At 39.9% G+C, this 25,798-nt stretch overlaps 1 protein-coding gene across 7 annotated transcripts in view; it reads right to left on the bottom strand.

The window, feature by feature from the left end:
* APBB2 (amyloid beta precursor protein binding family B member 2) overlaps positions 1–25,798 on the bottom strand; it is a 166,931-nt gene that overhangs the window by 85,055 nt on the left and 56,078 nt on the right. For 5 of the 7 annotated variants that reach the window (XM_041402727.1, XM_041402726.1, XM_041402730.1 and 2 more), the window contains 2 exons: positions 17,223–17,331; positions 2,733–3,533 (listed from right to left, as the gene is read on the bottom strand). In XM_041402727.1, the coding sequence (XP_041258661.1) occupies positions 2,733–3,533; positions 17,223–17,268 (847 nt within the window). In that variant the 5' untranslated portion in view covers positions 17,269–17,331. Of the gene's footprint in view, positions 1–2,732; positions 3,534–7,531; positions 7,601–17,222; positions 17,332–25,798 lie in introns of all 7 variants that reach the window. The other 2 variants (XM_041402731.1, XM_041402732.1) reach the window with 1 other exon arrangement.

Below are 25,798 nucleotides of genomic sequence, written 5' to 3'. Positions count from 1 at the left end.
CAGCGCTCCTGATCCCCAAGGGCCGCTCTCCCAGCTGCCCTTTCTGCACAGGATTGAACTGGTTTACCTGTAACCAGCTGTTAAACTGCCCTCTGCTCTCTGCTCAGAGACCAGCAGCAGACTGCCTTTGGTATGTTACAGTTGCACACAGCAGCAGTGCTCCTGAAAAAGGACACTTGTGGTTTAATACCCCTTTGATTTCAACTAGGGAGAGACGAGGCACGATGTGACCCCAAGGCTGAGAGACTGGGGAGCCAGAGGAGGCTGCTGCCCCTGCACATCCTCCCACAACCCCAACGAGAGCAAGGAGGGCAGCTGGCATAGAGCAGGAAACATCTGTGGCTCTCTAGCACCATGTGTCCCACAACTCAGGGACTTTCCTAATTATGGGGCTATTCCTGGCTCTAGAAGGAGAGGGTTTTATTTAAATTAAAACAGAAAGCAAAAGCAAATTCCAATTTTCTTGTTGGTTTGGAGACAGAGAGAATTCTTTTTATTTCCAGAAGAATCCCCATTTCTAATTCATTAGAGATTATTACACAGAGCACTGCACTTTAGTATGGTGGAATAACTTTCCACTGAAATTGCTTTTCAGGTGATACAAAGATTAAGGAATGTGCTGGCCTTCTAGGGAGCTTCTTAACAAAAAACAAACAAAAAAAAGCAAGCCACAAACAGAAAACCTCACACTCATTCTCTCCTAGTTTGAGCTCTGGGGCATGTGCTTTGCTGCTGCTTGCACCACACAGATTCATACAATGAATACATACAAATTTATCCAGGTGAAACTGATGAATACACAGAGAGAGAGAGAAGGAATAGGTAGGTGGTGTAATAACACAAGCTGTGTTTCCTTTGAAAGTCAGACGAAGGAAAGTTTCTTGAGAGAGAAGGAGGAAGCACTCCCCATGATGTGAGGGCAGTTCTGGTCCATTTGCAGTATTAAAAGCACTTGGAGCTGGTGTGTGGTTATTCATAAGACTCTCCAAATGACAGAGGATTCAGCTGGGTAGATACAGCGGTCCCAGGGGAGATGCAGTGCCTGGGGCCAAGGGAGGCAGGTTTCCTTGTCTGGAAGACTGCCTGCAGTGCTGGTGTCAATCAGCCCTGGTGGCAAGTCACTGCCTGTCTCTAGGAAGGCTGCCTGAAAACCCATTAGGGCTTGGCATGTGCTAGGATCTCGATGACATCCCACTGCTTTGCTGACTATAGGTTTTTTCTGCTTCTAATATCACTGCAGACTCTTTTTTTTGAAGTACTAAATCTCAGAAAGAAGGTTAGATAGCTGAAAGCACTAATAAAATTATCTGAAAGTTGAAGTCTATGTAGATGTGCATACAGCTAATTTACCTGGAGAAGAAGAGTTTCCTCCACATTTCTTATACTGCACTGTGCTTGTGGTGTTCAGTGCCCATTATTAATGGATTCTATCATATCTGTTTATCAACATCAACATCTGTTTAAATAAATCAGTTGTTTTGTATCTTTAAACTGAGTTGTATTTATTTTTTACCTCATCAGTCAGAGAAGGTCAAGGCTCTTGAAAACACCTTTTTATTAGACCACACGTACAAGTACCCTGCCCTAAGGAGACTTCAGGAGGATTTTATCTAAACAATTATGCATTCTGAGTGCAATCAATTAAGAATAAAGTTTTCAGGGTTTTTGAATTGCACAACTCCAAAAGCAAACACAGGAAAACAAAACAACAAAACAACATTCAGATTTCCAGGACTTAAATAATGAAATATTGTTAAGAGTGGGAAGACCAAGACAAAACAATTCAGAAGCCCTAAAAGAAGCATATTGTTATTTCCAACAGTGTCTACTCAAGAAAACCATATTTCTATCATATTTCTGCATAAACTGAAATGCTAAATAGAATCTCTAGACTGAACATCATTAATTCCCCAGATATCTGCTGGACTACATTCTTTTATGGATTAACTGTTCTCAATACTGCGGGATTTCTTCAATTCCCACAAGTCATATGACTAAAACTACTGCATATTTTTTTCCCCTAGATAAATGTCTTTCTTTCTTTGGGCCCTAATATCTACTATTGGAGCATAAATGCAAGGCTTGGGGAGCACTGAGCTGTGAAGACCCCACATGATGGTCTCCTCCTACCCCAGCTGCAGTGGCAGTGTAGAGCCCTGTCCATGCCCAAAACCACAGACCTCCAGGACAGACACACTGCACAGCTCCTCAGCTGGGAGGGCTTCTCTTTACCCATGCTGGCACACAGGGAGGGAGCATCATCAAATGACTGGGATGTAGTGGGCACACTTAAAGAGCTGTGCACTACCAAAGTAAAAATTTTCACTGAACCTAAAAATCATTGTTCAGAAAAGCTTTTTTGTTGTGTGTAGGTAGCTATCAGTAGTTCAGCATCTCCTGATAACCATATTTTTCTCACAACATGCACCCCCTGATTATTGAAGAGCAATTATTTACAAAGTAGCAAGAGGTGCAGTCAGCATATTTCTAGGACCCAGTATAGGCCACCTGCTGGTGCCTTTGTTAAAGCTGCTACCATCGACCAGGAAGCTTCCAAGCATTCCGTAGCAGTCAAGCAGCTGTGTGCAAGGCCAGTGCTTGCATTTTGATACAATCCTTTTCCCCAGTGAAACTGCTGAACCACCTCTGTCCTTCCTGGCACCAGCTGAGAAAAGCTAAGCTAAGCAATCCCTTTGTGAAACAGGGGCTGCGAGGAGCCCTTGCTTGCGTACCTGTTTCATCAGGAGAGCTCGGCGAGGCGCTGTCCTGGGACAGGGTAGTCCAGCTGGAGTCCTCATCGCTTGGGGCCAGGTTTTGAATCCTGTGGAGGGCACAGTCTGTTTTGGCCCCAGTTTTTGGGTGATCCTTCTTTGTCTCAGGGCTTGACGACACTGTGGCAACCTGGCCATCCTCTGGGCTTGGCATCTTGTTCTGTTTCTGGGGCAGGACTTCCCCATTGACAATAACGGTAGAAGCCTGGCTGTTGCTTTGTGCAGACTTATCTTCCATCCCAACAAAACCCTGCTCCAGATCTCGAGCTGATGTCTCTAGATCCGCATAGTAATTCAGGAAGCTCTTGGTTCTTCTTGGCTGCGAGGGTAATATTTCACAGCCAGAGGAATCCTGTGGGATCGGCTCATTGCTTTCAAACTTCTCAGAAGTTACACTTACGCCTGCAGTGGTACCGAGGTTTTTGTTGGGATCCTGCTGTCCCTGCTCGGCAGCTTTCCTGAGCTGGTTTTCTCCATTCTTCACCAGCTTTATATTGGCAGAGCCGTTCCCCAGAAGGGGCTGAACTGCTGGGTCGGAAAGACCCATGGCTGTCTGAATGTTAGTCAGCGCGTACTTTTTCCTGCATTTGGGAGGAGTGCTGTTCTTGGTCTCCGTGTGCCTGATTTCTGCATTCAGGAGCTCGTTGTGGGAGGAGCGCAGGTTCAGGGTGTTGGGCGGGGTGGCGGGGCTGTTGCGGTTCACAACGTCCGTCGCGCTGCCGCTTGCCATAAACACCGCCAGCGCGTCCACGCCGGAATCGACTGCAAAGCAAAAGGAACACTCGTGAAACACATTCATTGCATACACTCTTGCTAGGACTTCTGGTAAAGGCATGTAGCACTTTAGGTAATTGTTTTACAGGAGGAAAATTACCACAACCGAAGTGGGCAAGAGAAGAGGCAAAAGCTTATCTTACCAAATAAGGAAGAAAGGAGGCAGAAAAAAATACAGAGAGATTATCAGGACCACGAAGATGAGAAAAAGCAGAAAGCTTGACCCTATACAAGACAATTTTATGGGAGATTTTTCATTTCTGAATCTGTTGCAGGCAGGCTCTGGGACAGCAGGGGTGCCCTTTGCAAATGCCTGGGACTCACACTATCTTACCATAACTCTTTCACTATTTCATCTCTGTGTCAGATGAAGAGAGAAATAAGTCCTCAAGTGCTCATCACTAGGAAGCAGAAATTTGAACTATATCTAAGCAAACTGCAGACAGATGCTGCTGCTTTTTCATCTTTGGGTAGAGCTGTTACTGCTAAACCTGACTGGCTGGTCAGTTGTTGACTCCTAACACTTGCATTTTCTCTATTTGTCTTTCTTTCTTTCTTTCCCCTCCCTCCCCTGCCACCTTCCTTTTCTATTTTTTTAGGAAAGGGAAGTAGAGGGTCAGGGAATACAAGTAGAAGATTATTTCACAAAGGTATATTTGATTTCCAGGTGCAGGGAAAAAAAATCCCTTGATGAAATACCCTGCTGGAATTCAATTAACTTCAAACAAAGGGCTTGGTCCAGAGATGGTTTACTATTTCCATAGCTCACAAAGTTCAAACTTGAGGATAAAACATACATCCTAGGGCAGAGTAAACATACTACACTGTTAAATTCTTTTGTCTGCTTGTAAACAAGTTTCTGATTTTTCTTAGCCATGGGTACAACTCATATTTTGAAAAAATATTAAGTTTATTGTGGGAACAGATTTTTAGATTATTAAAAATTATCAAAATATATCTCTTAAAAAAAACTCATTATAATAACCCTGTAATTTGTTCCTGTACTGTCTATTTATGGCTTCCATTAATCTGCACAATACTCCATGAACACCTCAATTACTGTAGTAGTCACTGTTGTTTGATACCTGTCAACTAAATTAGAAGCCAATTAATAAATCACTCCCATCTGCCACAACATGAAACACCCTTTCTGTTGTTCCTAATTCTCAGTTATCATTGAGTGCTTATGTTGCACATAAAAAGGTATCTGGGGCTTATCCAGGAATGAAAAGCTGTAATTTGAGCTAGCTGATGACAGATCATTCCAGCTGAGCTGTGCTGCATCTTTGGATATTTGATATATGACAGAACTGACTGCTGTACAGATTTACAAGAAATTAAATATATGGGTTTTAAAAGAACACATAATACATCAACAGAGTGGAAAGGACCACTTCACATTGTTACCTAAATGCAGGCACAGTTGCTAGTGTTCCCTCCTCTTTGATGTGCTGTCAAAGCTGCTCACTTGCAAACATCACTCTGGTTCATTTGAAACCAAGCAGATCAAGTAATAATACCCTTTGTTCCCTGAATCACCACCCAGCTGTTGAAGAACAATTTCTAAAACTTGTTAAAAACAGAATTTAAACTGTTACCATTTTTCATGTTTGCCAATTTTTCAAACCCTGGTCAGTCAGTCTAAGCCAACTGCAAATTCTTTAGAAGATGGATCACCCCATGGACATGCTGTGCCATCATCTTAGATAACAGCTAGCAAACATCCTGGAAAAAAATTTTAGCCACAAGAGACTTTAAAACACTTTAATTACAAAATTTAAAGGAACTTTATAAATTACTTCTCAGATAAACATCTCATATACACACACAGAGCTTTATGGATCTTGTTCAGAACTAATCAGGTCTAATGTAAGCAAGGTCACATCTGATCAGATGTTACCAAAATCTTTTACATGAAACAGCTTCTACATATCAAATGACTGTTTTGTGCTCTTTTCTGAATGACTCAACATTTGACAACATGAAAGTCAAATAAAAAAGTAAAGTAATAGGGCAGGATAATTTCCCCCCCACATTGCCTGACCTTTAGAATTTGTGCAATTGCATGGTATCTAGGGATTTCACTAGATTACATTTTACTTCATGCTTCAGCAAATTAAAACAAGCATTTATGTTTTTCACCAATAAATAAAATTACCACAATATAGAATAAGACTGAAATTTATTCTCCTTTGTTAACAAACGAACTACTTCATGCAATGCTTGCCACTATTTTTGTCACTGAACAAATTTCTTAAAAAATAATCTTCCTAGATTAAGCTTAAATATTTGCCTGCCAGCTTATCTTGAGCTTGTCCCCTGCTGTTATTGTTTCATTGCTCAGAAATATTATTAAGAATAAGACCTTGGAAACATTGCAACAAAATGTATTACATTTTACTAATCTGCTTGATAAAGGTTCTGAATTGATTTGATGGACATTGGCACATTGTTCAACGCCTGAGCCAGGGAGTCTTTGAGGCTCACACCGTGTTTGTGACTTGGGTGTTAAGTTGGGCTGGTGCATGACCATGAACAGAAAAATGTCACAACAAACCTTTCACTAGACACCATCTCCCCTCCTGACCCCATCTCAGGTGATCTGTTGATCAAACCATCTTGATCAAACGATCAATGAACAGGCAGACAGCAGCACAAGGAGTGCAGACGGAAGCCAGCTGCTCTCTCAGGGGCCAGGAGCCTGCTCGCTCCCAGCCACGCCCTGGGATGCACACGATTCCCTGTGCTCTTGGAAGCAGACACAGATGTGAGAAAAAGGGAGGAAAAAAAAACATAAGAAGGCAAAAAGAGAAGAAGAAATACAGATGGGCAGATCTTCCATTTCAAGGGTAGAAGCTGCTATCAGACTGGGATTAACTAAAGTGCCAGAAAAACTGGAATGCAAGGAAATGCCTAAGAGCACTGAGGAAAGATTGCACAGTAGAACAGCGTAAGGAAGAAGAGCCTGTCCCTCCTCCTTTACACAGGACACAATGATGCTTGAAATCACCATTCCCAGAGGAAGCACGTGACAACTTTCTAATTAAAAACTTCAGTAAAATGCAGGAACCCCAGATTCTTGCATCCAGGGCTGCCACAGACAGACTCCATCCCCATCTCAGACAGCTCCTTGCGCTGCCTGGCTACCAGCAAGGACCATGCTATTGGCACAGGGCACTATATTTTCAATTTCTCTACCTTCTGCTGAAAAGCAAACACAATGGACAACCAGACTCGGAATCACTGAGTTGATACATGTATCTCAGTGTAAGTGGGAGAACACTGATAATTGTAAGTGAGTTAAAGTAGGGTATTACACTAAAAAATATTCTACTCTGGTGAAAAGCTAACAACAATTAGAACATTATCATTACTGGGAATAATAACTTGGTTAAATTGTTGGTTCTTCAAGACAGCACTTAACTTGGTAGAAGATCTGCCATTGCAATTCATTAAGGGTTTCATCTTGTTTATTTTTTAAAAGAATTCCCAGGCTCAATTGTAGACTTCTAACATTCTTACAGATATAGATGAAAATACTTTTACCATTCTGACAGATACAGATTAAAATACTTTTACCACTATAATGTGTTTAACACAGAGTAGTGCCAATTCTCTAAGGATCATAATAATACAAATAATGCTATTACTTGAATGGCTTTTATGAATGTTTTTCAATCTTGTCATGTAACTTTCAGAGCTAGGAAAAAGAGAGAGAAGATGTCATTGCAAATAAAGAATAGTGCATGACCAATTTGCCTTTGCCATCTAATGACTTTTTTGTATCCTATTGTCTATGGGAAGTTTTAAAAAAGCTCAATAGAGAGTTTCTTCAAAAAGGCACGGTTAAAAAAAATGAAGTGCTTTCTCTTTTTCATGTGTAAGTGCAAAATGAAAGTGAAATATGGACCTGGAAAGAAGAAGAAGAAAAATAAGAGGAAAATTTCACATATTTTCATAGCAGAATCTTTTAAAGGGCATCTGACCTGGAAGTACTTCTGACATGGCTCGCGGGGCGTCAGCAATGCATCAGGAAATAGATTATAATTTGAAATCTGAAAAGAGGGACCATTTAAGAATTAAAACCAAAGGAAAACACAAAAGAAAAATACCACATTTTAGAAGCTCTTGAGAGATGTTAAGCACTCTAAATAAAGCTCACAGCATAACAGTGAGGATCTTCTGAGTTTTTAATGATATTTGACAGTCAATAAAGTATGGGAGAGACTAATCTGCAGCAACACAAACATGTAATTAAAAATAATTATTATATTTTTGTTAATGTACAAATTTACTAGGGCACAAATTCAAAAATATTCTCCAGTTTTAGTCAACATACTGTAGCAAAAACTTAAATACATTGGAAAATATGAGGTTTTCCCAATTACCCCATTACAGCTTACTCAGGAAACCACAGCAGCACTGGTACAAGAAAACGCAGCAGTAAGGCAGGTTCACAAGAAAATTTGCAGAATGAGATCTAGCATATGAAACCAAGAAGCACAGGGTTGATCTCACAGGGGCAATCATAAAAAAAAATAATTAGGCAGTAAATTCCAGTATTGGACCCTTTCCTGGCCATCTTCTCATAAATAAACTATTTTGCCCTAAAGTCTCTGATTTTGATATGAATGACACACACAGTGAGAGTCAAGGTACTCATGAAAATTTTTGCCACTGCATCTAGGAAACATAGGGAAAAAATAATACAATCTTTCCAAGAAAGCAGATTTCCCTTCTGCAAGGATATCTCTTGAGTACAAAACATTTAATGAAAACTTCATGCCACAGGGCTACAGCCACAGGTCTTATACACCTGGGCTTTAGTTTAAGTCTAAGCAACTGTAGAGAACACTCTCATTCTACAGTGATTGCAGCTCAACACCAGCTAACTCCCTTCACTTCAAAGGGTAAATTCCAATGTTAAAACATTCTTTCTAAAACTATGACCAGCTAAATGGTAATAGTTAAACAGATGTCAGCCAAAAGCATCCTAATAAACTCCAGATTTAGATTTTTAGCTGAAATCAGAATTGAGACTAGAAGCTGTCTTAGTATCAAATGCCATCTGATTCTTCTTACCTAGATATCTAAACAAATTCCATGCAACACCTAACACTTTCAGAATGGAAAAGGAAAGAAAATATTCAAATGCAGTGCTGTGGTAAATCAGAGACTACAGCCAATTATTTGCTTCTTGCTGCTCCCTCTGGCAATGACATCTTAACTGGACTGAGCTTGGAAGCTGGAAAGAGAAAGCTCAGCAAAGCCAAGAAAGCCAATTATGATGGTGGGCAGAGCAGTTCGAGGAATGCAAGAGCAGGAAAGGAGCAGGGCTGCCAGCACCTTACACGTGGTACTCTCAAATCCGTCTGCAGATGACTCCACACAAAGCTCTCTGAGTTGCTGAGGGTGGGAAGGACCTCTCCAGATCATCAAATACAATAGTCCTGCCCAAGCAGGTAATCACTGCTGCCCTCTCTACTCCACCCTGGATCTGTCCTCACGTCAGAATGAAACTGCCACTTCAATCTGATTGCTAAGTGCAGCTTCTCCCATTCCCAGCTATTTCCTGCTTCACCTAGTCCTACTGAAATCACCATCTGGTAACCAGCTTTCTGTCCTGGCTGCTCCATCCCCAAGAGGCAGCCTGCCAGTCCCTGCTGCCACAATAATGACATTCCTCCTTTTAGAGCTAATCGTGCTGCCAACCAACTGCAACAGCCTAGCAGCAGCGCTGTTTCTGCTCTAGTGGTGCTCTAACTAATGAGAATCCATAAAGCTGATCTGTCTTTATGTGGTGTAATTGAGGGAAAAAAACTTCAGATCCTCAATGAGTTGTAGCACTCAAGTTGAATGTGCCTTCTCATTTACCAGTTTGTTTCCTTCCCCCTTCCCACAAAGCCAGTCAAACTCCTCATCCAAAAAATAATCCAAGATGCTTATCAGAATCAGATTCTGACAGATACAAAGAAAAAAGAAAACTAATAAAAAATAAAAATATTCATGTCAAAAAGAAACTAGCTAAAGCCACTGTTCCGGTACTTTTTTTAAATTAAGATAGATACATCTAAATAATCAGTGTATATTTGACTACCTGACTGAAACTATATATTGCAGGGAACATGGGTCATCCTGTGCTACTACAGTACTCTTAAATTAAGTAACCACTTTAAGAAAGACAGAGAAATTCTTTCATTTATATAAGGTATTGCCATGACATGCCATAAAGACTAATCCTGCGTTTATGAGGGGAAAAAACAAGATAGCATGCTAAGTGTTTTCCAAATTCAATTCTCTCCCTTTAATTAGATTTTTCCCCATGTGTAGAATGGAACAGTCTGGTAGGCAAAACCAGTGTTGTCACCGCAAGAAGATGGAGTGTGTTTTATCTACTAGCTACTTGTGAGCACAGACAAGACCTGTCATTGAATCTATACATTCACAGCAATTTTTGCTAAGTAAATGGCTGTAATTTTTCCTAATCCCATTGTTTAAATTAAACTGCAGAGCCCTAAATTGTCATGTAAATTATTCCATCTCTACAATAAAGATCACACCTCAGACTTATTTGCTCATTTACAAATATCCTTACTTTTAACATAAGTGCTGACACAGGGCACAAGCATCAACATCATTTTCCTTAAACAGAAATACAAACTCAGAAATTGCAACCTGAATTTCTGGAATTGAGATGACCAATAAGGCAAAAAGGACTTCTGCATTCTGCAGCTTTAATCTCAAGTGCCATCCAAAAATAACTCTCACCAAGCCTGAAGGTAAACAGTGTGTAATCAAAGCTGATGAGAAATATCAAAACAAAAGCAAAATGCCATATGAAACAGAAAGTTAGGATAAGCTGTCTCTGTGAAAAAATGTAACCAATGTTTTGTAGCACAGGCAGCCTACCCATATGCCTGAAAGGAATCAAGGGCCACAGATTTCGCTCATAAAATGACTTTGACAGATTCAGACTGATTTCAAACCAGGGATTTTTCAGCTCCACATATATTTAACTTTGATCAGATCCTAAATCAGGAAACAGAGCGACTCAAAAGATGATCTATTCCTTACCAGGCTTAAGGAAACCCACAAGGTCCAGGACCAGCTTTCCAGCTGTCTGAAACAGCACTGGACCAATCCCAAGCTCTTTGATCAGGTGACACAGGCACCAAAAGCAGGAAGGACATAAAGCACAGGTCACAGCACTAGTGAGAGAAGTAGGCAGAATGTTAACTGAGACCCTGTCAGATGCAATGGTTAAGGTTCCAGCACAGATGCTGTGCTGGGAAAAAAACCCAAAAAACAGATTATTATCAGTAACCACCTCCCACACACCTTGTCTGTGGCCCTGCTATTTGGAGCTTGCACACACTCCCTGTTCCTGCAAAGCTCACAAACAAGGCTGCATACTCCTGAGCACAATCTGCTTCTCCAAGAACGACTAACTGCATGCACATAAATAAAGACATGTCAGTTTCCCTTTTTAAACTAATTTATTGTAACTTCTGATGGCCTGCATCATGATTGCACCAGCTACAACTTCATCTGCCCTCTGAAGTACATATTACAAATTTATGGCTAGTTATACATCAAACTTTTATCAAACAAGGTTATCCAGAAATGTTTTTATCCTCAGATTACCTCAGACTGGTAGCAATAGTTTTGAGCCACCTATTTTTACTGCTGCATAGTTGAGATGTTAGAAGGCTTTTCAAAGAGCATTCTATAGCAAAAATTATTTTCTCTTTACAGTAAAGTTGTACTTAGTATCAAATTAGGCTCTAGAGATGAAAATTTGAAAATTAAAAAAATGGAAAATAATCCTTCAGTCAACTCTCTATAAATCTATATGGAAATAAAGAATAAAATTATGTTTCTATCACAAGTATCAATATAAAGAACACATCTAATTTCATTAATTCCCAAGTGTTTGCAAGTAATTTCAAATTGCTAACAGTAAGTTAGTAACCAGGTAGTAAGACCAGTGAGTAAAAATAAAAAGCCCAAGACTCAGACACAGAAAAGAGCACTAGAGTGCCAGCTTTTGCACAATGAGACTATCAGGGCTCTCAAGAAAAGCAAATTAGGATTTTTCATGTTGAGAAGATTGTTTGTGTTCCATGTACATTAAAAACATTCTGTATCTCAGCTAGATAAGGTTAGCATATATGTGCACTTTTAACTACATCTGCTGAACTGCCTGAAAATCAGACTCATGTCCTACCCACATATTCCTTGCCTCCAGTAAAGGAACAGAGCTCAGGTACATCAAACCAAAAAAGGTCTCTATATTTCCAGTCTGTTTTTTCATCAAAGGCTGAACTAAAATAAGGTTCATTACACAAACATCTCAGTAAGGCTGAAAGTTCCCTGCAAAGCTACGTGTTGTCTTCAACCAAACTTGAATGGGATGAATCAGAAATATTTCTAAACACACAACAGTTTATAAACCAAGTGCTGCAGTACTGCTTAAGCTGACAGAATGCCAAGGGATGACTGAAAAAGCCTACAGCAACTCTCCCAGCGTCATTATGGTACTAGAATACAGCAGTGACCTGAATCCTGGCCTGATGCAGCCAGTAAAGCTCCCTGATAAGGCTCTGCCCACAGTGCTCATGTATAAAACAAACCACGTGCTTGATAATGAAATCAAACTATCGTATTTGCTTTATGGTCCCCCATAAACTAAGCAGATCAATCCGTAATAAAGTGGAAAGAGAACATAGCAGACAAGCAACTGCACTTACTGGCATTTATATTAGTTACACTAAGTGTGGCTGAAAGCAGATTCAGTTTCAACAAACTTGGCTATAGAAGACACTGAACAAGTGGAACAGAACAAACAACCAGTATTACTGGCCAGAACTGCAACATGGAATCTTGAGTTCTTGACATGCTAGCCAAAAATCTCTGTTCTTGTTTCTTATTTACAAACTCACAGATCTCTACAAGGTATTGAATACCTAAGGAACTAGAGTTTCTGTGAAAGAGGACAAACACAATGCAAATCTGCTATCATGGTAGCTCTCCATGACCATATGCAACCCCAAATGGAATTACAAGGAAACCTTCAGCAGCTATCTCTGACTCCCCCATGAAGGAGAAATTGACCTGTCAGGATCCTGACTACTATTTAATCATGCTGAGAAATAAATGCATAAGTGACAATAGGCATCCAGAGCACTACACGGTCCCTAAAGAAAGCTTTTCATCTGCAGGCTCTGAGGCAGCTCTTATCTGCCAACAAGAGCACCTGCTTTAGAGCTTCACCAGGATCACTCAAGAGGAAGATGAAATTCTTATGCCAGTCTCCACACAGCTTCCTAGGAAAGGCAGAAACCAGAGAGACTTTAATGAAGACAGCAATACGTGTCATTGGGTATTTCTGCAATTTCCACTCCATCAGTCATCTGTATACCTGCCTTTTCCTCAGCTATTACGTGGAGCTCTTAAAGAAACTTTACAGAAAAGTGTCACCTGCCCAAGCATGACCTGAGCAGTGCTGAAGTTTGAATCTCATTTACACCAAGATGTCTGGAAAGAAAAGGTCAGGAGATACAGGGCAGGATTTTGCAGATGTAGAATTTTACAGATGTTTCTACCAAGAGTGGCACAGTGCATACACTCCTCCTCCTTGGGGTTAGGTGCCTCTTTGGGTCAGTACTCTGTTAATTCTAGGAGCAGCTCCAAGCCCACAGAGCCACACCACGGTACATTTTTACACCAACTCATCTTGTGCTAATGATAGCAATGTAATTGTCAGCAGCGGCTGCAAGACTGGAAGTTTGGGGCTCATTCAGGGGTTTGCTGTTATTTATAATGTCACCATTCTCACATTTGTTTCTTTATCTCAGTGCAGGGAAGCTAAGATTTTACAGCAGTTTCACGAAACAACAGCTCCCTTGCAAGCTCAGTGCAATGAAAGGCACAGTTGGGCATTCCTTGGGAAGCTGACAGAGACAGAGCAGAAATTTGAGCGTTCCTCAAGGGAAATCAAACCCTAAGTTTATAAAATCAACCGTGATCTTTCTGCCCTCAAGCATTTCAGCTTTATCATGAAGCAGATGATCATGAAGAACCAAAACTCAAACCTCTCCCATCTGCAGGCCAAGGGAGTGACCTCTCATGAGGAATATTTCCTTTCATTGTCATCCTTGATTTATGAATACTTCAGAAAAACAGCATTTCCCAAAAAAAGTTTGCCTGGGACAAAAAAGTCACCCTCCAGCAGAAGTTTCTGAAATAAAACCTGAGTTAGCTCTAACAATTACATTGCAGAATCACATCAAAAAATCATTCCATATGGATCTTAGTCTGAGTCACTAATAGGTTAAAAATCCAGAAATACACCTCTACCTGCCAGAAATCAAGAGGATGATTTTAGAGTGGGACATGTGGCAACACTGTGGGCAGTGAGGGCTGGTCTTGGAGTTCCAGGTGCAAGCAGGTCCCTTCCTCCCCGGGAAAGCTCATGTGCCACTGCAGGACTGAGCCTCCACCCCTGAACACTCCAAAGGTCAGCAAGTGCTGAAAACTACCACCCACATATTTCTGTACTTTCTCACTTCCAATGTCCTCTGAAAAAGTGGGCTTTTTAATTTAAAGCAGTCTCACAAAACTCTGTATTTTTAATTTTTGTTATTATTACTATTATTATTGTTGCTGTTGCTGCTGTTTAAGCCCTCCAGGAGCATTCAACGCCAGCAGGAAGGCACTAAAGTCAAACCCATTTTCTTAAAACACTTGGTCAGATTTCAATGTCATGCAAAAGACTACAACTAACTAAAATAAATGAGTTGTTATGCTGTGGACAGGATATGCACGGACAAACCCTTTAAAAAGGTTTTTTCCAGACATACAAAACTCTTTGTGCATAGAAAAAATTTTAGTATGAAACAAAATTTGAGTCTACCTAAACATCCCAAACAGAGCCATGTTCTCACAAGAGCTGCTGCAGCCAAAGCAGGAAAGTGGAGTTTGTGAGCAAGAATCAGAAACATATAAATAAAAAAGCTCAGGAGAAATTAATGAAAGAAGTCTGTTTACAAAACCTAACTTCTCAGTAGGTGGAGGCTGTACATCCATGTCAGTATGTTTTCACAAAGAAAATACAGAAAAGAAAGAAAACCCAACAAAATAGCACACAAGGGAGGTTTCAATCAGCACAAGCAGCATTAGACAGTGCCAGGGACACACCTAAGACTGTTCTGCTTGCTGACAACAATCAAGGGAGATCATTGCTCTCAATTACACTTTTAAAAAATCTAAATCTGCAGGCACCTGTTAAATTCATGGCTTTCCATTTTACAGTTTAAACACCTTGCTGTTTTTTATACCTTCAGCACCTGTATAGGAAATATATTTCCTAGGATTAGGCTTCAAATAAGCCATTTTCTGTTTAAACTGTTATGTGTTTCCACAACTATAAAACCCTTTGTCATCCTCATAAGACCACACACTCTCCTATCCAACAAATCTATGAAATCCTGCAACAAAACAGTCAATGCCATAAAAGGATGAAATGTTACCTTACCACCTAAAAGGCAATACATCTGCCAAATTCTTCCCTTGACAGATTTATTTAGGTATAGGTATACGTACAGACAGAAGGTAAAGGCAGGGACTAAAGCTTAAGGCAGCACCAAGCCCTTGATGTACAACATTAAGATTGCAACAACTGTAAACATGAAATACAATAACTGAGATGGTGCAATTACTCATTATTTATGCAAAGAACACAAAAACAAAGTCCTGTGTTTTACCAACACTTCCATCAAGATCTAATCTGTTATCAGAGATTTCATTATGATCCACATTTCTCAAAAACTGGGAAATTTCAATATCATTATTGCTGGATGTCCAAAGCATGGACATGTTAAGCACCAGGAAGCTGCACAAATCATACAGTAACAAAATCAAAAAACAAGGAAGTTTCTTGGCTAAGAAACCTTGACAGGTTAAGGAAAGGGAAAACGTAAGAAAAGCACAAAGCAGTCATGAAGTAGGTGTTTGCGTATCTGTCCTCCAACTGAGGGAGTTCTGGTGCCAGTTGATTCTGATGCAAGTTTTGGCCCTGGCAGATGATGGGAGCCCCAGCCCTTCCCCAAGTAAACAATTCTACTTCTTCATGCCTAAAGCTGTTCAACCAGACAACAGGAAGAGCATTTCAGGCTCTTCTGGTAAGAGTCTAATGCTTATCACTTGTTCTCTCTAAGCAGGAATGGATTTGATTAGACACTTCTACACTAGAATTTCTTAAATGTCTGAGCTTTAAGCCTAGGCATGGGATGTGAATATCATGTCTGGCACTACTCAGAGAGGCCACGTTTGAAAGCTAGTGCCCAGAACTTATGTCCAGTGTTTCAAAGAGATCAGTCCAACTCAGTACTCCAGCACTGGACCACCAAAGATCTGTAACAACCATTTATTTCCTCCACTGTGGTACAGACAATATCCCTCAAACAAGTCTTTGGACACAGTATCTAAGCTGGCTCTAATGCACCATTTTAACGTGTACCCTTATGATACCTATGATTAGTCTGCAGCAGAATGCAACCATGCTTTACTGCTTCCCAGGGTTTAGCCCTGTGATTAGGCAAAACCCCAAATGTCAGGTTCTAAATGCAGGATCTCACCATGCAGTTCCTCATGTCCAATGGCAAAGCCACCACAGAAGTCCCTGTCCTGCCACAGCTGTCAGCTTTCAGTGCAGTTTACCACTTGGATCAACCAATGCAAGTATGTGTGGAGCCAGATGCCTGAAGTGGTTGGGGGTTTTAAACAAGTCTTTTAAGGAACAGAAAGAATGTTACAGAAGTGAGAGCTTATCAAGCTGGCTTTGATGCCAAGAAAAGCCTAGCGGGATCGTGTTCTTTTGCTACAGCAGAAGGAGGAGTGAATACAAAAGTTAACCTATCACAACTTCACCTCAGTAGCCTGAGGGATCAACAGAAAGTGCACAAGAACCAGCAGCAGACTTTTGGAAGTGGGGTGCTACCCCACAGCTCTGCAGGGAGGTCACATCAGCTCACTTCCCATTGTCTGCACTGTGGAACCACTGCAGTGTGGCTGCTGATGGAAGGAGTGAAGTGATAAAATTCTAGGAGATCACTTTTTGTTCTTCTACAGAAGACAAATTTCAGTAAGGGATGATGTAATACAATCCAACAGGATACAATTCAGAGGAAAGAAACAATAATATTGAATAATATTGAATTCAAGAATATAAATAATCTGAACTGGGAATGTTAGCTGCAGTTGTAAGCAATTGAAGCTACAGCGTACAGTGACATTTTAGGTTGAGCTCAAGTAGCTTGTTAATTTGAAGGTATCTGGTATTAAAAGCTTGAGACAGATGGGAAGAGGAATAGCAGCTAACCTTAGAACACTATAATAAGCAAAGCTGGAGACCTTGAACACAAACCACAGCACAAACCACAGCACACTGCAGTAGATCTGGTCAAGTCACATAGCAAGCCACTTTTTAAAGTTCTAGAAAATCCCTTTGCAGTTTAAACATAAATCAACATACTTACCACTTGGGTACACGCACAGAAGGGCTGGCATCGATTAGAATAAGTCAGCATTCTTTATAAATACTATTTCAAAATTTATAGGCTTAGCAGCCTTCAAAGTAATAAAGCAACAAATAAATTAGACTGATTGCATACATACATGAGCTGCTTGGCCGATAGTGAGCCCCTGGGTACCGCCTGCCCATAGTGCCAGTCAGCACATTCCCACACGCTGGCAGCTGCTCCCAAAGTGCAGATCGAAGTTCTTACTGAGGGAGAAGAAAAAAAAAAAAGTGAAGATTTAGTACAACAGCTGTATCTTTTTCATTAAAATGCTAATGATCCCTACAAATTCCAGGATAACTACATCTATAAATTATTCAGTCATGATGTCAGAGGAGATGAACTGTTGTGCTATATACATGCAGCACAAATTTATTATTGGTGGTTGGCCTCCATTAATAAGCTCACATAAATTTTGAGACACAAAGAAATCTCAGGTCATACAGTAGCTTCTTTTGGTCTATGACAGAGAGCAACAAACACTGCAAGAAAGAGCTTGCTTTTGGCTTTTAACAGGAACAGCCAGTAGGTGAGATTTAAAAACAATGTTTGTCTTAAATTTTGTGATGCAATCATTAAGCAATCATTTATGAACTGTTTACTATAGAAGCAAAACTTATCCTTGCTACATAACATTGACTGCTTAGTTCTGTTCTGTTCTATCCAGCAGTATTTTCACAGGAATGCAGGCTATTAACACATGTATCAATTTTCTTGCACCATCAAAACCCTAAGCAAACAAAAAATTGCATGGCACATCTTATGGTCAGTTTGGAATAACAAATCCAAAGTCTTAACTGAAGTGCTACTGAAGCTGTTAAATCACTAGTATAAAATGTTTTAGTCAAAAAACAAGTCCCATTGGTTTTTTCTGTGGTGTAGGATTTTGTACCAAAATATGATTTTCAATTGTTTTTCAGCTTTATCTTTTTCTTAGTTTACCTGAATAGCCTTCTTATTCCCCAATGTCTGTCAATATATATTGAATGTTAAGATCATTTGTTAAGATAAATTCCATCTTATTTTATTTACTCCCTTGCTGGAAATACCAGGAAAAGTAGCAAATTCTGAAGAGTGTTTTTCCTTATTCATTAAGGATTTTTAATGTCTCAGGCTGCAGCTACAAGCACAGGCTTGTTCTGTGCAGGAAATAAAGAGAAATATCAGGACATAGACAAAATAGCGCTGCACTGAAACTGGCAGATCTCCCCAGATCTTCAGGTATGTCTGTTCCCTTCCTGAACACAATGCTAGCTTATTCCTGAATTAGATAAGCCTTTTATATATACTGGCATCCATGCAATTCTCTGGTGAGCTGGTCTGGGAGCTAACACAGCTGAAAACTTCATATACAGATGTATTTTCAGTCAGATTAGGCTCCTGAAATGGCTGATGGTGGTTGCACAAGTATTGGTAGCTAGTGAGAGCAGATGGAAAGAATAGGACCATGGCAGCCTGAGCTGAAAATGACTTTAAATGCAATTGCATAACATTGCTACACAGCCTTTGTAGATTACTCCTGAAATAGACACCTATAAGGCTGCACGCCTGACAGTCCAAACAACAGGTAAGGATCTCCATTGTTTTCCAAATCAGTGCTTACAAAGTATGTCCTGTTCAGCTCCCCTCCATGGGGAAAGTTCAGTGAATCAATGAGACAGTACTGTCTTGCCACTGAAAGAATTCTGGCTGTTAAGAAGTGAGTAGTATGCAGTAAAATTAACATTCATTCAAAAATCCATGCATTTCTTTTGCAGGACAATATGGGACAACTCCTTGCCATGGGTCAGACCTTCACAAGTTTTTTTGGTAGCCTACTAGCTCAACTCATTGTAAAGTTGTGCAAGGAACAAACCTGCAGATAGCTGCTTGCCCCTTCCTGTTCTATAGGAATAAAACTAAAAATACATATTTATTAGTTGAAAAAAATTAGGTCTCTCCTCACCCTAAATGGACGAAATTCATAACAAAATACAAACAGAACACTCTTTAGCTGTGCAAGGATTAGAAAAGAAAATTACTGAGAGGAAAACAGACTGTAACAAGAAGACAGTATTTACCATTCTTTTCCATTGCTTGTGAAAGAGTTTGATCAGTATGTAAAGAGCTGCAAGATTATTAATTTTTCATAAATGCATTGCTGTCTTTCTAAAAGGTATACACTTTCCCAAAGCAACCTCACTAAATTAAATCAAATGTCTACAGATAAGACAGGCTATTCCTTCTGTACCTAGCACCACAGTATTAAAGGGGGCCTTCTGCACCATACCATAAGAAAAAATCCTAACAAATAAAAATTAAGCCTCCCAAACCCTACAATCATGCTCTCAAACAGCTGAAATAAAGTACAGTATGGTCTTCATAAGGTAGTGTGCCCACTCTGGGAGCAAACCACTCTTTGTAGAGATCAGGAACCAAAGGTATGACCATTTTTAAATATCACATTTAAAAACTCCATAAACCTCAGTGGAAAAGACAACATAAAGATAGATTCTCATTATAGCAGACGTTTCATCATTTACTGCATAAAATGTGAACTTCAAAGATTTACAAGGTGGATTAAAGCTAACTATCAAAAGCCAATTAAGAAGCAGGTGTCAGACAGAAACTGAAGTTAAACTGCTCCACAAAAGAATAGTGATATTGGGATGTATGTACCAGGAAGGACATATACAGATCAAGACAAATGAAGATGTTGCTCAGGTTTGTTTTGGGGCTTTTCTGTGCTGTTGTTTGTTAGTTCTTGTTTAGTTTTGTTTTGTTTTTCCTTAAGAGCCATCTTTTGTGGTTCAGACTAGCCAAAGCAACCTCCCCTTTCTTTCAAAACATTCACTCACAGAGGTGAACCTCAGGGGAATTTCTGCTCTTCAGCAAGCTCAGGGAACTCTTACAGGAATGTGAATACCTCTGTTGGTACCCAAACCCCATAGCTAAAGCATCTGAAAACAAGCCCATATTTTCCATATATACATCCATGAGACTGATAAACAAAACGGAAGGAGTTCTCAAACGCTGCTTTTGAAAAAATCCCCATATCATGCATGTAGAGGTTTGGATTTGGTTTTATTTTTAACTGTACACAACTTAGATATCCACAACTCCACATAAACCTGAGTAAAACCTGAATGTACCTGATAAGTCAGATCAAGTCTTCTTATTAGTTTTTAACCTGTTGGTTCACATTTGTTTTGTAACAAATGTGTTTCTGAACAGCTTTCTGTGGTTTTTTGCTTATTATTATACTGCAAAATTGCTTAAAAATGTTTTAAGGTGATTTTTCCGTCTTTATAGTTGAATTTAAAACTACATAGACACAAATAGACATATAACCTCACGGCTTCTCTGCAAGAAAAAAATTGATATAGCTCTGCCTAAAGCTGGGTTTTTTTGTCCCTTCCCGATAATCTTCCCTGATTCCTTTCAGCTGGCTATCCCCATGCTGCAGCAGTTACAGAGAACCATGGAAACAAACCCTGAGCACCAGCACTGTGTACCTGCTACCCAGGGAGCACCTGAAAGCACTTCACCTCAGGCCAAGTCCCTTTCAGGAGCTGTGGTGACAGAGCTACCACCTACTCATCAGCACACATAATGAGGACACACATCTTGGAAAGATGCCATGACTCTCAACTGAGACTGCCATCTTCCTAAGCCATTTTCTTTACAGAGCTTTTCTTGCAACTCTTTCACATTTCTCAGGTTTTATGGCTGCTACATAGAAGTTTCATTTTATTTGTGTTCATGTTTTTGATACTAAGAAAAAAAACCCAAAAGACAAATTAAAGTCTGGTAGTCTTTATTACTTTTTTTTTTTCTCCAATGAGTGAGTCAAAGCAAGAGTTCTGTCTATACAGCTAGCACACAGAATCCAGTTTACTTGAATTCCCTTTTGTTTCAGAAAAAAAATTTCATAGTCCAATCTTCATACTATTAATGGCCATTAAAGCTATGTTGTGTTTCACCCAAATTTATTTTTTCACACATGCTGCTGCTTATGAGGTCAGCTGACTCCTTGCCCTTCCCTGGTTCTCCAGAAGCAACACTTGCTATAAATACATTTGTGTTCAAACATAAATATAGGTACATTCATATTGGCTGCCATAATCTCATACAATTGTACAGCCTACCCTCACACACCCAAGAAAAAGCACATGAAAAATGGAGATGACTGCAAATTAGCTACAGAAGTCATCCAGGTGTGACTGACTACATCACTCAACGCTTGCAGGGAACAGCTGCACACAGTGTGGGGAAAGAAAAGGTTATTGCATGATGTTTCTCAGGGGACAGCTACTCAAGAAATCACACTCCAGCACTCTCTGTGTGATATTCTGACAAACAACACAATCCTACCTTCCAAGTCTTTGAATACCAGGAAATAGGTCTGCTAAGGAATGGGTAAGAGGAATGCTGCGCATTGTTTTAAAAGCACACACAGGCCACGGGTCCTATACAAAACAGATCCATTACAGCAAAGGGTTCAGACACTGAAAGAGGCTAATCTGGGGGTGGGGGATGGGCTGAAATTTAAAAATCAGTCTGTAAGACTGGTGGATGGCTCATTTAGAGAAATCACAATTCAATATACACACAGATTTTGTGTACATATTTGCATATATAATGCAAATTTATTGTTTTTCAATTTGCCTGCATTCAAAGAAGTGACTGGCAGCGTCAGCTGTTGGACAACAGTAGCAAAACACAATTCACAAAACACAAGTAAGCAAAGTGCCAGCCGGGCCATTAGGAAGTTGTGCTGCTGATTTTTGGAGACACCTACAGAGACAGCACTTTCATTTTCTGTACTAGGAACAGCTATTGGACATGGATCTCTCAAGTCACACTGCCTCTTGGAGAAAGCACAATGTTGTCTACTAGCCACATCTCTTGTACCATTGCATGTTTGACCTTTTTGGAAGTAATCAACAATTCCTAACCATTAGTTTCATCTAATAACTACCAACAGTTTTTAAAAATAGGTATTTTCATTTCAAGAATGTTTTTTCCTAAGCCTTCATTTACCTCAGAGTCCTTACCCATCCTTCCAGTTCTGTCTGGCAGTGCTCACACCAAGGAGGTTATGCTGTCCCCTGCACCTGCCTTTGCTGAGAGCCAGAGCCACCCTGCTTTCCAAACAGCTCCCTCCCCCATCACCTCTGCTTGCTGGCGCAGGATTAAAGTTTTCCGGGAACCGGAAAGACACGGACAGTCTCACAGACAAGAGGATGTCCTGCCTGCACTCCAGCCCTGCTGCAGTTTCTGTGGTTTTACCACACTTGGACCTGACATGCTCAGATATCTGGAAAGTCCTGTCCTGCCCAAAAAGTCTGGCAACTCCATCATTTCTCCTTCCAACAAATTCTCAGTAGTGAAATTCTTGCTGCATGCAGACATTCTTGCTTGCATTTCTCTGTCCTGTCCTTTCTGGCTGCCTTTGTGCTTCTAACTCCTCCTCTAACAAGCTTGGATTTGGATGCTTTCCCTCTTCTCCATAACTGAGAAGTCCTTCTTGAGGGCTTTTCTTTTTCTTGGTCATCCTTTCCAGGTACTATGCCACCCACCTGTTTAGCTGAGGCTCCCATACACCATGTGGGGATGGATGCTATTATTTCACACTATGTTCTGGAAGATATAATCACTTTTAATCACTTGAACTAATTTCCTACTGTTTACAGCTTTATAACACAGACCCTAACTCATCAAAAGCATGTTTTTTCTGAAATTTAGCCTTCCAGTACTTCTACAACCAAATCACATAAAGCAAGCTGAATTCAAAACATCCATGGTCCCCTGACCATAGCCCCCTGCACAGACAATACATATTTCCTCAGTAAAGCACACATGCTTTTTTACATTTATTTTACATTATCTTAGAGCAGATTTTTTTCACCAAACAGTAACAGAAAACATCAGGACATTCTGTGCATAACTACGTATATATTTTAACACAAAGGAAAGCACTGTCTGGAGCACTTGCAAGTTTGTTAAAAATACAGTTAACCTCATTCACTCAGTGCAGCTATCTGAACTGGTATCAGTTAGTGATCTCAATTTTTACTTGCTCATTAGTAAGGATTTGTTAAGTTAGAGGTAATGTTGCCCATTAAAAAGAAGAACTGCGGCGCTCTGAGCCCCTGGGGCTGCAGCAGGTTGGGCTGTGTGCCAGAAGGAAGCCTGGCAAGCTAAGGAGCTGTGGGAGTGCAAAGGCATTACACAATCAAAGCAGTCATCACTGGGTAACACAGCTCTCCCTATAAAGCCTGAACCAAGAGGGCAATATTTCAGACATATATTCTGAACCTCATTTACACCAAGATCCATGAAAAGTATTTTTCAAAGATGACTGTTTGGTAAAAACAGTATTTCTAAATGAGAAGGTACTTATTTCTTCTGAAGTTAGAGATGTCACTGTGCTCTTGCTTTCTGTGAGAGCTTTCCAAGCACAGCTAGGTTTTTTGTTGTAGCATTTTACCACTACTCTCCACTTTCATCTTCCTTGTATCTTGTAGGAACCAACACAGCATTGCTGCCACCCATTCAAGAACGGATGCAAAAATTGGAAGCTGAGACAAAGCAAAACCAGATTCTCCAGAAAAAATGCTGTAATTTCTGCATTTGCCAGCTCTACAACTTCTCTCTCCAAACTGATCTGTCTGCCAAATCCCAAAATTTTGTCAACTGTCCAGACAGAAAAACAAAACCCAAACCTACCACCTTCTAGATTCTGCTAGTAACCTTCATTAAATACTGAAAAGTAAGAGAATGACTTTGTATTATTACTCAAGACAAAATTTCCCAGTTTATCCATTTTGTCCATTTGCATCTTAATGATCTAATCTAAATTGTCTGTGTTCTACCCTTTCAAAAGCACAGCAGAACCCACCTACTGCTTGAAGACTGGGACTTCAAGCCAAAGCTGTTTCTAACTGCCATGGATACTAGAAAGCCCTCCGAATACAAGAGACAAACAAACCATATTATGCAGCATTTGTAGCTTTACTTATGTGAAAAAGTATTTGAAACCCATGTGTAGCACACTGAGATATGGACAACCTTTCTGGATGTTAAATGACAGAAACATGCATGTGAATCCAGTTTTATTCTAATGCCAATCACCCAAATCTCTTACATAAATAGAAGACTAGTAATGAGACAGTCTCTTATTAGGGCTCTGTGGTCCTTTCTGCAAAGCTAAGGATGACAGTCATTTAGAATAATGTAAAGCACATTTCCTGGGTGCCTTCTTCCTTCACAACCCATATTGTATTGACAACTGCCAAAAAACAGCATAAACTTTTCCTAAGCTGAGATGCAAAGTGCTGTGTTTGCCTGGGGACAATGCATTAAAAAGGATTCTCAGCATCCAAAAAAAAAAAAACCTGTTAACTGATTCACATGTTGACATATGCTTCTATGGACTATGTGCAGTTATTACATAAAAGTTCTGCATTTCTTGATGGGAGAACTTATTCTTAAGAAAAAAAATTAAATATTTAAACATCTGTCAGAATAATCAGAATAGTTTCATGTTGTTGCTCACACTTCATAATCCTAACTCAGCCATAAATAATCACATTAAATACTGTACAATCCCATTTAAAAAGCAATTTATTTAATACTTTCTAAAATACTTCTACCTCATGGTGTCTTTTTCCATTTTTTGACAAATAAGATGAGTATGGAGACAATACCACCTCAAGACAATCAACCAGCTATGATTTAATTGTTTCTTTTTAGGTCTCCCTTCTTCACAACACCCTCTTCTCCCACACAAGGCAAGAGCTGAATCCTTGGTTTGCAAGAGCAGCTGCTACCAATATAGCAAGAAATTTATTTCTTTTTGAAAACACCATATACTAAGGTAGTGCAAAAGGATGAATCATGTCCTACGCTACCCAGTACTACATCTTCTGTTACCAGTGGCAAAAGCAATGATGAATGATGGCAGCACTGGGAGCAGAAACACAGGCTTTGCCTGCTGCAAGTGAAGAAGTTCCCCCAGGGTTTCCTTCTCAACCTATTACTAACAAAATCAAGCACCAGAAAATTAGCCTGATTTTGTGAATAACATAAATCTTCCACAAACAAGCAGGTATTTTTTCCAGTCCTACGGTTCTGTGATTTTAAGAGACGATAACATAACAGGAACTTTGTGATAGCTGGTGCTGATTAATACCTTGCATGGCAACCGCAAGTTATTAATGTTTTAGAAGAATACTGCCCCATTCCCATGTAAGAGTTGAGGGTCTGTCCAGAAGGCATGGAGACTAAACAACCTGGGAAGACAAGATGCATCTTTAGCCCAGCCTCCTCTGTATTACAGACTATGAGTCTGCTTGATTAACATTCATGAAAACCATGAAGACCATGACTAACTCTGAACCCTTCCAGAAGCCCTTAAAAGATGTCTTTACTGGACTGGCTAAAACATTCCCATCTTACATAACTACATACAAGCATGACACTAGCCCTTGATGGCTGGAGTCCCATCATTCTCTTTGCACAAAGACTAATTTAATAAGAAATATGTCACCAGAGTGTAGCTTTATGTAGGGGCAGAAAAACAAAACAATCAAAAAATGCCCAAAATCATAAAGACCTCTGAAATTCTTCTGAGTGAGAAGAAAGAAAATTCTCTAGGAAAAGTAACATGCACCATGAAAAAACATTTTC

Source organism: Onychostruthus taczanowskii, unplaced genomic scaffold (assembly GCF_017590055.1).
Source record: "Onychostruthus taczanowskii isolate IOZ18803 unplaced genomic scaffold, ASM1759005v1 scaffold2, whole genome shotgun sequence".
Lineage (NCBI taxonomy): Eukaryota > Metazoa > Chordata > Aves > Passeriformes > Passeridae > Onychostruthus > Onychostruthus taczanowskii.
This window is presented reverse-complemented; position numbering and strand designations above follow the sequence as displayed.